This window comes from Salmo salar, chromosome 28 (genome assembly GCF_965601325.2).
Source record: "Salmo salar chromosome 28, fSalSal1, whole genome shotgun sequence".
Classification (NCBI taxonomy): Eukaryota; Metazoa; Chordata; class Actinopteri; order Salmoniformes; family Salmonidae; genus Salmo; species Salmo salar.
Genome location: NC_138318.1, coordinates 20,456,180 through 20,469,533, shown reverse-complemented (window position 1 = coordinate 20,469,533; position 13,354 = coordinate 20,456,180). Strand labels below are relative to the sequence as shown.

Genomic DNA, 13,354 nt, shown 5'->3' with positions numbered 1-13,354 from the left:
AGGAAAAATATTTATTTAATCAATTTTAGAATAAGGCTATAACATAACAAAATGTGGAAAAAGTCCAGGGGGCCTGTAAGGGCTGTCGTCGGAAGAAGACCAAGGTGCAGCGGAGTTAGTGTTCATCATTGAATATTTAATCACAGAAAGAACACTATACAAACAAAACAAGAAAACTGACAGCCAAACAGTCCTGTCAGGTGCAAACACTAACAGAAACAATTACCCACAAAACCCAAAGGAAAAACATGCTCCTTATGTGTGACTCCCAATCAGCAACAACGAGCTTCAGCTGTGCCTGATTGGGAGCCACACACACGGCCCAAAACAAAGAAATACAAAAACATAGAAAAAGGAACATAGAACGCCCACCCAATGTAACACCCTGGCCTAACCAAAATAAAGAACAAAAACCCCTCCCCTCTCCGAATACTTTCCGAATGCACTGTAAATCAGGAATGCAGACAGGCTAGCTCATTATATCTATATGAGTGACTGTGTCCAACACAATACCCCCTGTTGTTATGTTGGACACATAATGACAAAAAAAAGGATGTTATTTTTCTCAATGACATGTAAAAAATAAAGGTTTAAGGAAATACATTACTACACATCAAAACTGCTAACTAAATCAAGCCTGATGGTCTTGTAAGTATAAAAGCAAAGCTTGCTTTCATGTAATAAAAAAAACTGAAAAGATAGTGGAATGGGATGATGTCTTCGTGTGTGAAGTGTGTGTGTGAAGAATCAAATACTTGCCTTGTATGCAGTTCAATCACATTATTGTGGGAGCACCTCCTGTAAGAGTATAAATTAGGCTGTTTGAGAAGGTTTAAATTCGAAGAAACCTGCCTACACATTGTTTGAAGTACAACAGACCAACATAGCTACTTTAGTAGGTCAGAGCTGTGTGCTGGAAAATCTGGGTAGAGAACAGGTGAAGTAGGCATTGTGGTGCGCATGTGAATTTACATTATTTTTCAGCTTCAGACCAATGCCTAATTTTCAGCTAAAACATTGTTTTTTGTTTTTAATATTAGATCATGTAGAGTAATTTGGTAATTAGATTGGAAGATGATCCTTCTACCAGACCAGACTCTGTCTGTGCTTTACACTACTGCACAAATATATTTCCTATATAGTGCCTACTTTGGGCCAGAGCCCATAGGGCTCTAATCAAAAGTAGTGCACGATGGGCTCTGGTCAAAAGTAGTTCACCATGTAGGGGAATAGGGTGCCATTCGGGACACTGAATTAATATTGTGTGACCATCAACAGGTGTCCCAAGAATGCCTGTATCACAGAGAGAAGCGAATGTCCATTGATCTGGTTCACGACAACGTGGAGAAAGATCTCATAAGGGTACAAACAAAGACATGTCAATACAATCATGGCATGACTTATGACTATTTATCCTAATGATCAGAAACGTATTAACTGAACTGATACCTGTTTTGCTCATTATGTAACCAGGAAGTGGAGACCATTAAGTCATGCCAGGAGAGGATGAGGAGACATCTAGACAAAGCCATCGATCAACTAGCGTGAGTCTACACTCCTAGAGTATGACACAAGCCTACAGTAAAATAGGCCTTCACTGTTTGATAACTACATATCAAATTCTCCAATGTAAAAAAAATATAAATTAACACAGAATGAAGGTGAATAAAAACTATTGGAATCTGAACTCTGGCTAGTTTCCAGTAGGAATCACCCAAAACTTTGTAGGACAGCACTATGTGACCTGCGGGTAGGGTTGCAAAAAAAACTGGCAGCTTCATTAAATAGTACCTGCAAAACACCAGTCTCAACATCTACGGTGAAGAGGCAACTCTGGGATGCTGGCCTTCTAGGAAGAGTTCCTCTCTTCAGTGTCTGTGTTCTTTTGCCCATCTAAAATCTTTTCTTTTATGGGCCAGTCTGAGATATGGCTTTTTCTTTGCAACTCTGCCTAGAAGGCCAGCATCCCGGAGTCGCCTCTTCACTATTGACATTGAGATTGGTGTTTTGCGGGTACTATTAATGAAGCTGCCAGTTGAGGACTTGTGAGGCGTCTGTTTCTCAAACTAGACACTCTAATGTACGTGTCTTCTTGCTCAGTTGTGCACCGGGGCCTCCCACTCCTCCTTCTATTCTGGTTAGAGACAGTTTGCACTGTTCTGTGAAGGGAGTAGTATGCAGCGTTGTACGAGATCTTCAGTTTCTTGGTAATTTCTTGCATGGAATAGCTTTCATTTCTCAGAACAAGAATAGACTGACACGTTTCAGAAGAAAGGTCTTTGTTTCTGGTCATTTTGAGCCTGTAATCGAACCCACAAACGCTGATGCTTCAGATACTCAACTAGTCTAAGGAAGGCCAGTTTTATTGCTTCTTTAATCAGCACAACAGTTTTCAGTTGTGCTAACATAATTGCAAAAGGGTTTTCTAATGATCAATTAGCCTTTTAAAGTGATAAACATGGATTAGCTAACACAACATGCCATTGGAACACAGGAGTGATGGTTGCTGATAATGGGCCTCTGTACGCCTATGTAGATATTCCATAAAAAACCTGCCGTTTCCAGCTACAATAGTCGTTTACAACATTAACTATGTCTACACTGTATTTCTGATCAATTTGATGTTATTTTAATGGACATATTTTTTTTTTTAACTCTTGTCCTTCCTCTACCCTCAACCTCTCCCATATATTATTTTTCTATTTGCCATATCTTTCAAACTGTGCTCTTTCAAAAAAGTTCTTAACCTATATACGTTTTACGGGCACAGTATGTTTTACATAAGTTATCTTGTTGTTATTAGTCCCAACCTTCAGCTCCATTCAACCCCTCCCATCTATCTCTTAACACCATCCTAATTGGATTTCTATTTGCCATATATTTTTCAACTGAGCTGGGATGTTTAACAAAAGTTCTGAACCTTTCTATTCTCATTGTTTCTACAGATTGTAAATTGAAAATAAAATGTTTTGCTAAAAGTATTATTATATTATTGATTAATTGACTATAACTTTTCAGATTGCCCAGTAGTGCTATCTGCAAGGTTAGCTCCAGGTAAATATTGCAATTCTTCAGCCATTCCTGGACTTGTGACCAAACACATAAGATTAATTAATGAATCAATCAATCAATGTACATCCACAAACATACATTGCATTCGGAAAGTATTCAGACCCTTTGACTTTTTCCACATTTTGTTACGTTACAGCCTTATTCTAAAATTGATGAAATGTCAGGTCCCGAATGCACTGTAGATATTGAAACAAACAATTCCAAAAAACAACCTGTAATAGAGCATGCTTGGAAATATGATAATGATGGGCATATTTTTGGTTCAAAGTGTATGTGTATTAGTTTCAGGCCCCTGTATTAGGGTAGAACTAGCCCCTTAATAAAATAAGGCCTTATGAAATATGTATGCTAGGCAGCGTTTATACTGGTAGCTCAATTCGTTTTTCCACTTATTGGTCTTTTGTCCAATCACATTAGATCTTTTCACATCAGCTATTTTTCAGTGCTGATATGATTGGTCAAAAACCAATTTGTGAAAAAAATATCAGAATTGGGCTGCCTGTCTAAAACAGGCCATATTTTGTTAAATAATATATTTAAATAATATATTTATTTAATGATAACATTTTCGCTTAGGATCTCACTTGGTGAAGTACATTGGACTGAAAATTGATAAAGCAACATTGATGTCTCTGTCACTAACAAACCACAGTCATGGGTGGTAACTGTACAATTTACTCGAAAGGCAAGGCACTCTGGGATATTTTTGAATAATGCTTTACACTAAGCAGTGTGTTAATGTAACACTGTTCCAGAATCTATATGGGTCCACAGAGTGTTGATTTAACACATAAAACATTACACCTGTCGGCGCAACGTCAAGTGTTAAAGTGTTACTATGCCTCTGTGTGTGTTACTTCCATCAGGTCAAACCGAGCAGCTCAGCATGAGCTGGAGAGAGACCTCAGTGACAAGGTGACAGCCCAGAGAATAGATAATAGGTGTCACCATCTCAGGAATGCGTCAGACGGGATCAACTACTACAGAGGGATCGAGAGACTGGACCCATCGTAAGTCATACCTACCCACTACTTTAGATGTGGATGCTATACAGCTTTGTGATTGAAATGGGAGATACTGTATATGCTGTGAAAGGGACTGCCCCCTCAGCCATGAACATTGTAAAAAAAAATCATGATCTTCAAGCGCGAAAACTTTCAAAAATGAAAACAATTAAAAATCTGGTAGAAGTAAATGAATCCACAAACACAAATACAATTGTAGATACAGTCGAAGTCGGAGGTTTACACTTAGGTTGGAGTCATTAAAACTCGTTTTAGAACAACTCCATAAATTTCTTGTTAACAAATTATGGAATGGCAAGTTGGTTAGGACATCTACTTTGTTCATGACACAAGTCATTTTTACGACAATCGTTTACAGACAGATTATTTCACTTATAATTCACTGTGTCACAATTCCAGTGGGTCAGAAGTTTACATACACTAAGTTGACTGTGCCTTTAAACAGCTTGGAAAATTCCAGAAAATTATGTCATGGCTTTAGAAGCTTCTGATAGGCTAATTGACATAATTTGAGTCAATTGGAGGTGTACCTGTGGATGTATTTCAAGGCCTACCTTCAAACTCAGTGCCTCTTTGCTTGACATCATGGGAAAATCTAAAGAAATCAGCCAAGACCTCCACAAGTCTGGTTCATCCTTGAAGTCGGAAGTTTACATACACCGTAGCCAAATACATTTAAACTAAGTTTTTCACAATTCCTGACATTTAATCCTAGTAAAAATTCCCTGTCTTAGGTCTGTTAGGATCACCACTTTATTTTAAAAATGTGAAATGTCAAAATACTTGTAGAGAGAAGGATTTATTTCAGCTTGTATTTCTTTCATCACATTCCCAGTGGGGCAGAAGTTTACATACACTCAATTAGTATTTGGTGGCATGTTTTTACCACCCCCGTGTTTCACGGTTGGGATGGTGTTCTTCGACTTGCAAGCCTCCCCCTTTTTCCTCCGGACACAACAATGGTCATTATGGCCAAGCAGTTCTATTTTTGTTTCATCAGACCAGAGGACATTTCTCCAAAAAGTACTATCCTTGTCCCCATGTGCAGTTGCAAACCATAGTCTGGCTTTGTTATGGCGGTTTTGGAGGAGTGGCTTCTTCCTTGCTGAGCGGCCTTTCAGGTTATGTCGATATAGGACTCGTTTCACGGAGGATATAAATACTTTTGAACCTGTTTTCTCCAGCATCTTCACAAGGTCCTTTGCTGTTGTTCTGGGATTGATTTGCACTTTTCGCACCAAAGTACGTTGATCTCCAGGAGACAGAACGCATCTCCTTCCTGAGTGGTATGACGGCTGCGTGGTCCAATGGTGTTTATACTTGCGTACTATTGTTTGTACAGATGAACTTGGTAACTTCAGGCATTTGGAAATTGCTCCCAAGGATGAACCAGTTTTATTTATTTTTTCTGAGGTCTTGGCTGATTTCTTTTGATTTTCCCATGATGTCAAGCAAAGAGGCACTGGGTTTGAAGGTAGGCCTTGAAATACATCCACTGGTACACCTCCAATTGACTCAAATTATGCCAATTAGCCTATCAGAAGCTTCTAAAGCCATTACATATTTTTCTGGAAATTCCCAAACTGTTTAAAGGCACAGTCAACTTAATGTATGTAAACTGGAATTGTGTTACAGTGAATTATAAGTGAAATAATCTGTCTGTAAACAATTGTTGGAAAAATTACTTGTGTTTGTTAACAAGAAATTTGTGGAGTGGTTGAAAAACAAGTTTTAATTACTCCAACCTAAGTGTATGTAAACTTCTGACTTCAACTGTATAATCTGTAGATTTATTGTATAGCAGATGTAACAGATATACCAGCCACCCCTATCTTTATCAAAGCTGTGAGGACGTGATGTAACAAATAAACAGACGCCCTCGCTGTAACTTTAACGAAACTGTGGGAAAGCTCGGCAGGCGGAGGCAAAAGACACGGTTTACCGGTGTCCTAGCTAGCTAACTACTGGTGTCGTCCCCACCTGTGTACTGGAATCTAGTGATGGAGAAACAAAGCTTCCTGAAGTATTGTGGTATTCCAGCCAATCGTGTCAAAAATAGGTTCATTACGAGGCTTTGATCAACACAGTGTACAATAGTGGCACCTGCTGGTCAAAATAATTTAGAGCAGCCAAATTATTATAGATGACATCCCACACTCCATAGCGCATGCGGAGCATAGCCTTTTTGTCTTCTACCAAACCAATACCAAACCAATCAGGTGGTTGTTCGATGAAACTAAGCTTTGGACATCACTGATCATGTGTGTCTGATAAAGTAATACAGGCATCGGCACACTGCTTCAAAGTACACTGCTTAGTAATTTCAACACATGCCTCAGAGCTTCTGTATCAAACATAACATCACTACCGGAGGCCCAACTAACTAGCAAGTACCCAGTGGCCTTCGCCCCCGCCTGCCGAGCACCTGCCCTTGCCGTAACATTAACAGACCTGCCTTGAAAGCAGTGCTTGGTAGACGGGGCCGAAGGATACTGTCTACTGGTGTCGTAGAGTGCTAGCTACCTACATCTGCCCCTGCCTCCCGCCTGTGTAACGTCCTAGCTTAAAAATGGACCGGTAGAAGTATAAAGAGGGGTGCAGGAATGCCCACATGCAGGAACGCCCCGAGTTGCGGGCGGCAATCACACCCTTCTCTGCACATGTGCAGAAACTGTGTGTGACTATGGGAGAGCGAAGTCTTGCATCTCGCTCATCTCAAAATCTGCGGTGCTGCTCATGGCAACCTCATTTTGCTACCTTTAGTCTACCTTTAAATGACTGCATTTCCACAAATTGGATGATATTATCTTTAATCCCATTCAAACTAGTACGGGACTGGATATGGAAGTAAAGCAGAAGGGGACATCACATTCAGATTGTATTGACACAGGTGCTTCACATTTTCTCTGAATATAAAGCACCAATCCCAAATTCAACTCTAGCTACATCCACCCCAGTGTATCTCCTGCATGCCTTCCAAAGGCATCCCAATCCATTGACCATTGTGTCCATTGTCATTTCTCACCCACTTGACCAGGCTCTCCCTGCCCGACTCGTGGTCAAAGTTCACGGATGACAACATCCTTCACTCCCAGAGCGTGCGGGCGGCTTCCCACAAGCTGCGTGATGTTATTGAGATCCTGCTGAATGCTACGTCCAACGAGATGTGGAAACATTTCAACACGGTCAACGTGGCCTTCACCAACCGCATGTCAGAGACCACCGACGCCAAGAACAGCCTGCAGACACACCTGGCTAAGGTGACTGACCATTACCTGACCAATGACCATGAAGCTCGTCTTTCATGTTTAATTTCTTTTTTGTTTAGTTCCATTCAACTCAGTGAAATGCAGTTTGGTTGTATCTTGTTAAACATCATTGTACTTCAACATCAGGTCCAGGGGACAGTAAGGAAGGCGTTGTAAACTGCCTGCATACCATAGTTGATGATTGCTGAAATTTTACTGCTGTCTTTAATTGCTTTTCCTGCTGAAAAAGCAGCATAGACCAGCATAAATTTCAAGCTGGTCCATGCTAGTTCTTGCTGGACTATGCTGGTCAGCGCTGGTCAGATGCATGGCAGGGTTGTAGTACTCGAGACCCATCAAATTATTGTATTTTTTTGAGAGTGTGATTTTGAGAGTGAAAATTGGAAAAGTCTAGGAAAACTCATTTAAAAAAAATAGGATTTTGTATTCAGACAGGGTGCCTTTCCATCACTGGGCGGGCTATTTGAGAACTTTAAGCAAAATTAGAGTATACCCACTTCTCAAGGCACCACTCACGACACCACTGCATAGGGCCAATGGAAAGCAGTCACACACAGCATGATGTTAAAGGATAAGCGATCCATAAACTCGGCCATAATAGGCCAGTAGGTTCCAATCATAAGAATACAAAAACACAACCATTAAGCATTTACCAATCGAAATGTACAACTATTACTTCCCATTGCAAAAAAAACATTTAAAATTAAGCACACAAAGTAACTGGTGATCTAAAGTTTGAAGTGGAAATGACAGCGTTTTAACAACTTTGCAGATATGAACAAACAGACAATTAGAATATCAGTCAAAAATATCAAATTCCCAGTTTATGCTACAAAACCAACTTTATAAGAGGTTTAAAAAATAGGCTATATTTAACTCAACATTCCATGATGTACACTAAGACATTGTTGGCAGAATAGATGGATGCAGTTCAATGCATGATTAATATAATTCACCAAAATATAATCCCCAAAATATTGCTATCAGGTTGTAAATCATAGCTGGCCTAGTACATTGTTTACTGCCTCCATTTGGGATGCAATGTTTCAGTTTCAATGACTCAATATTCTGGACAAAAACTGACAAATGTAACTAAGGCTGGGAATGTCAATACAATCAAACTAGCAAGGGCAATGATCACAAGTCAGTCATAACGTGGCTAATATGCTAGAGTATTTATGTAGCAAGCTAAAAACACGGAGCCTAACATTAGCTTGATAGCTAGCTGCTAGGAGAATGTCATGTCATGCCATTCGAGGAGTGGGTGAATGATTGATTTTTTTTACCCTCATATTGTTTTCCGGTGGCTACACACAGCTAGAGATGCAGGTGTCATTTGGTTAGCTTGCAAGAACTTGAAAGACTGCTATACAGATAGCATATTTGCATTGCATATTCACTTTGGCTATCTACTCCGATTACAGAGTACTCTTGTTTGAGTGTGCCAGAGCACAGAACAAATTATGAATTTACAAACATGCAACACCTGCTGAATATGACCGGTGTCAGTAAATGTAGGGGGGAAAGTGAATTTGCAATGCAAATATGCTATCTGTATAACAGTCTTTCAAGTTCTTGCTAGCTAACCAAATAACAAGCCACAAAATAGACCTGAATGGATATCAGCAAATATGTAAACACCACAGGAGTCTGATCAAACAGTCCTATTGATCAAACAACCATGAAAAGTTAGGCTCTCCCTCCCTCAGTTATGCACATCAATAACAACAAGATCAACAACTATTGTTAGTCAAGAACCATACCATGTAAACAACCTAATCAGCTTTGCATCAGAGAGTAAAATGGCAGAGTGAGGTGTTCTCTCATTTGTGTCTGGAAGTAGCTAGCTAACAAGCTTGCCAACTTTAGCCAGTCAGCTTTGGTGCTTGGTTGGGACAAGTATGCATTGGCAGGCAAGCTGTAGAAGGATGAGGAGGCTACAGTTCCCCATCGTTTATCAGTACAATTTTGATAGGCAACTAGCTGAAAAAGTTTGAGAGGGTTTATCTAATGTTCCCTCGTTAGATTTTTGCTCATCTTGCTCTGGCTAGCAATAGTTGTTGATCTTGTTGTTATTGATGTGCATAACTGAGGGAGGGAGAGCCTACCTTTTCATGGTTGTTTGATCAATAGGACTGTTTGATCAGACTCCTGTGGTGTTTACATATTTGCTGATATCCATTCAGGTCTATTTTGTGGCTTTGGCGAATGTGTTCGCCAAAAGAAAGTTGTACGAATTTTTTTTTTTTTTAAGTGTCATATTCTTCCTGGGGGTGTATATGAACTAATTTTAATAAGATTTCATGTTGCTAAAGTGCTGTCGCTTCCACTTTAAACGCAACAATGTTTCACACACACGTTATTTTCAAAGAGATGACTAACAGCAGCAACAGCTTCTGATGGCCTTGCCCATTGCTGACTTAGCTAGCTAGATTTATCTCCCCAGAGACCAGCAAGGAAAAATCCTAATTGAATATTTTTTTCTCTTCTGTGTTAACCCTTTCCTTTCCAACAAAACTGAAGGGATTAAATCAGGAAATCATTGAAAATAATAATGTAATTATCATTATTATAATCATTATTTTATAAATCCTTAGCCCTTCTCTGAAGGTGTAGAAGGCTCATTGTGCTCCACTGTGTTTGGGTTAGTAATAATTTGTATAGTGGCTCTATTTTCCCTCAGCGTGCATTTATTCACTGTTCTGAATGTCTAAAGAATCCATATGCTGTTCTGAAATATGAACACAGAAATACTGGACATTTTGAACTCTTGTTATGGTGGGGATTTGACAAAATTACAATCATGGTCTTTAATTGGACTCGGTCTCGATACAGTCTCGGACCTCTTGTCCCCCTCCCAGTCTCGGTTATGACTCGGTCTCGCCCCCAACCGGCCTTGGTCTTGACACAGATTCGATTTGCTCCGATCTTGGCCTTGAATCGGTCTCGCTTTAGGTGGTCTCGAACACAATACTGCACCATGGTCTAGCTTGTCTGACCAGCATGGTCTAGCTGGTTCTGCTGGCCGACCAGCATGGTCTAGCTGATCAAGCTGGCAGACCAGCCTTCGGTGTGTTTTCACTGGTAACTAGCCTTCGTTGTGGTTTTGCTGGTGACCAGCCTTCATTGTGTTTTCACTGATGACCATCATTCACTGTGTTTTGGACACTGGTGACCAGCATAAGCTAAAGTAAAACCAGCATGAAGTCACATTATGCTGGCTTGCAAAGTAATGCTTTTAAAGGTCATGAACAGTAAAAATCATGTTTTTCAAGAAATTGGATGATATTTGAAGGAAACCAGATCAAAGTATGATGACGAAAGTATAAAAAATGACTGTTGCTTCAACATTGATACAGTTTAAACATAAAGTTACTCGTCCCCTCCCCATGTGAAACACTTGGATTCATTATTAAGGGAACAATGAGAAATCGCCTGAACTCTTATTTTAATACAACGATAGTAACATGATATTCTCTTACCTAATTTAAATAAGTACTGTCTCGTAAACAACATCGGAACAGGCGTTTTTGCAGAGGATTGTGGTTTATATAGATTAGATACAGTGCCTTCAGAAAGTATTCATACCCCTTGACTTATTCCACATTTTGTGGTGTTACAGCCTAAATTCAAAATGGAATCAATATAGATTTTTTTACATATCTACACACAATACCCCATTATCACAAAGTGAAAACATGTTTTTAGACATTCTTGCTATTTTATTGAAAATCAAATTCAGAAATATCTAATTTACATACAGTACCATTCAAAAGTTTGGACAAACCTACTCATTCAAGGGTTTTTCTTTATTTTTACTATTTTCTGCATTGTAGAATAATAGTGAAGACATCAAAACTATGAAATAACACATTTGGAATCATGTAGTAACCAAAAAAGTGTTAAATAAATCAAAATTGTCACGAATCCCACCGAAGGTGGCTCCCCTGCCTGCTCGGGCGGCGCTCGGCGGTCGTCGTCACCGACCTACTAGCCGCCGCTGATCCTTTTTTCCTTTTCGTTTGGTTTGTCTTATTGGTTGCACCTGTTCCTCATTTGTCTTTTGATTTTGGTTATTTAAGCCTGGTTAGCCTGCCCAGTGTTGTGCGGGATTATTTAGCGTCAGGTTGTGTTTTGTATTTGGATGTGCTGGCGATCTACTACTGTTCTATTTTCATGCATGCTGTGCACCTGTTGTTTGGGCACTTTGCATTTTTCACGCCCGTTGTGTTGGCGTCGATCGTGATGTGTTTTTATTGAATAAACACACAGTTCCTTACCTCTGCTCTCTGCGCCTGACTCCTACCACCACTCCTAGCAACGACTGACAGAATCCCGCACCAGCTATGGAGTCAGCAGGAGCAGCCTCCCCTCCTCTCCCATCGATGGAGGAACGGGTCCTTCACCATACCACCATCCTCCACCGAATCGGCTCAGCGATGGAGCAGATGATGGAGAGGATGGACCGATGGGAGAGGAGTGGCCTCCCTACCGCATCCCCAGCACCAACTCCTCCTCCACCATCTACCCCTCCACCGACGTCCGGACCCGGAGCCCTACGCCTGGCTCTCCCCAGGGAGTACGATGGAGCGGCGGCGGGTTGCCAGGGGTTCCTGCTACAGTTGGATTTGTACCTGGCTACCGTTCATCCAGCTCCCTCCGGAGAGGAGAGCGTAAGCGTCCTCGTCTCCTGCTTAACGGGACGTGCCCTGGAGTGGGCCAACGCAGTGTGGTACGGCCCAGACTCGGCAAGGGATCACTACCCTGAGTTCACCCGCCGGTTCCGGGCCGTGTTCGACCACCCAGCAGAAGGCCGGGCGGCGGGTGAACGGCTGTTCCACCTGCGTCAGGAGACGAGGAGCGCACAGGACTTTGCTCTGGAGTTCGGACCTTGGCTGCTGGAGCGGGGTGGAACGACAGGGCCCTGATGGACCACTATCGGTGTAGCCTCCGGGAGGACGTCCGCCGTGAGCTAGCCTGTCGGGACACTACCCTGTCGCTAGACGAACTAATCGACATGTCCATTCGTCTTGACAATCTGCTGGCTGCGCGCGGGCGTCCAGACGGGGCCCTGTTGGTTCCACCTCCAGGTCCTCCAGCTCCCATTCCTATGGAGCTAGGGGGGGCCGCGTCCAGGGGAACCGGAGGAGGAGGCTCCCCTTGTATCCAGTGTGGTCGGAGAGGACACACTACCGACAGGTGCTGGGGGAGCTCCTCTGGGAATCGGGATGGCAGGCGGAGCACTCCTCGTCCATCTCAGGTGAGTAAGCACCAACCTCACCCAGAGCTCCCTGTTGGTCACATGTTCGTTTTAGTAACTTTCCCCTTGTTTTCTCCCTCTTTCCAGCATAAGGCGCTAGTCGATTCAGGCGCAGCTGGAAACTTTATGGATCGTGGGCTCGCATTAAGGCTAGGGATTCCCCTGGTGTCATTGGACCAACCTTTCCCCGTGCACTCCTTAGATAGCAGACCATTAGGATCAGGACTGGTCAGGGAGGCCACGGTGCCACTGGACATGGTAACGCAGGGGGATCATGGGGAACGGATTAGTCTCTTCCTCATTGATTCTCCTGCGTTTCCGGTGGTGCTGGGGATTCCCTGGCTGGCCAATCACAATCCCAATATTTCGTGGAGACAGGGGGCTCTCAGAGGGTGGTCAGAGGAGTGCTCAGGCAGGTGTAAGGGAGTTTCCATCGGTGCGACGACGGTGGAGAGTCCAGACCAGGTTTCCACTGTGCGCATTCCCTCAGAATATGCCGATTTGGCTATCGCCTTCTGTAAAAAGAGGGCGACCCGATTACCACCTCATCGACGAGGGGATTGCGTGATAAATCTCCAGGTAAACGCTGCACTTCCCAGGAGTCACGTGTACCCATTGTCACAGGAGGAGACGTTGGCTATGGAAACATATGTCACGGAATCTCTGAGACAGGGGTATATTCGGCCCTCCATGTCACCCGTCTCCTCGAGTTTCTTTTTTGTGAAGAA

At 42.1% G+C, this 13,354-nt stretch overlaps 1 protein-coding gene across 1 annotated transcript in view; it reads left to right on the top strand.

Annotated features, from left to right (window-relative positions):
• The window catches only part of tekt3 (tektin 3), a 34,432-nt gene that overhangs the window by 8,105 nt on the left and 12,973 nt on the right, over positions 1-13,354 (top strand). Inside the window, exons 3-6 of the mRNA XM_014179834.3 lie at positions 1,279-1,362; positions 1,474-1,544; positions 3,939-4,082; positions 7,135-7,357. Of these exons, the coding sequence (XP_014035309.2) occupies positions 1,279-1,362; positions 1,474-1,544; positions 3,939-4,082; positions 7,135-7,357 (522 nt within the window). The remainder of the gene's footprint in view (positions 1-1,278; positions 1,363-1,473; positions 1,545-3,938; positions 4,083-7,134; positions 7,358-13,354) is intronic.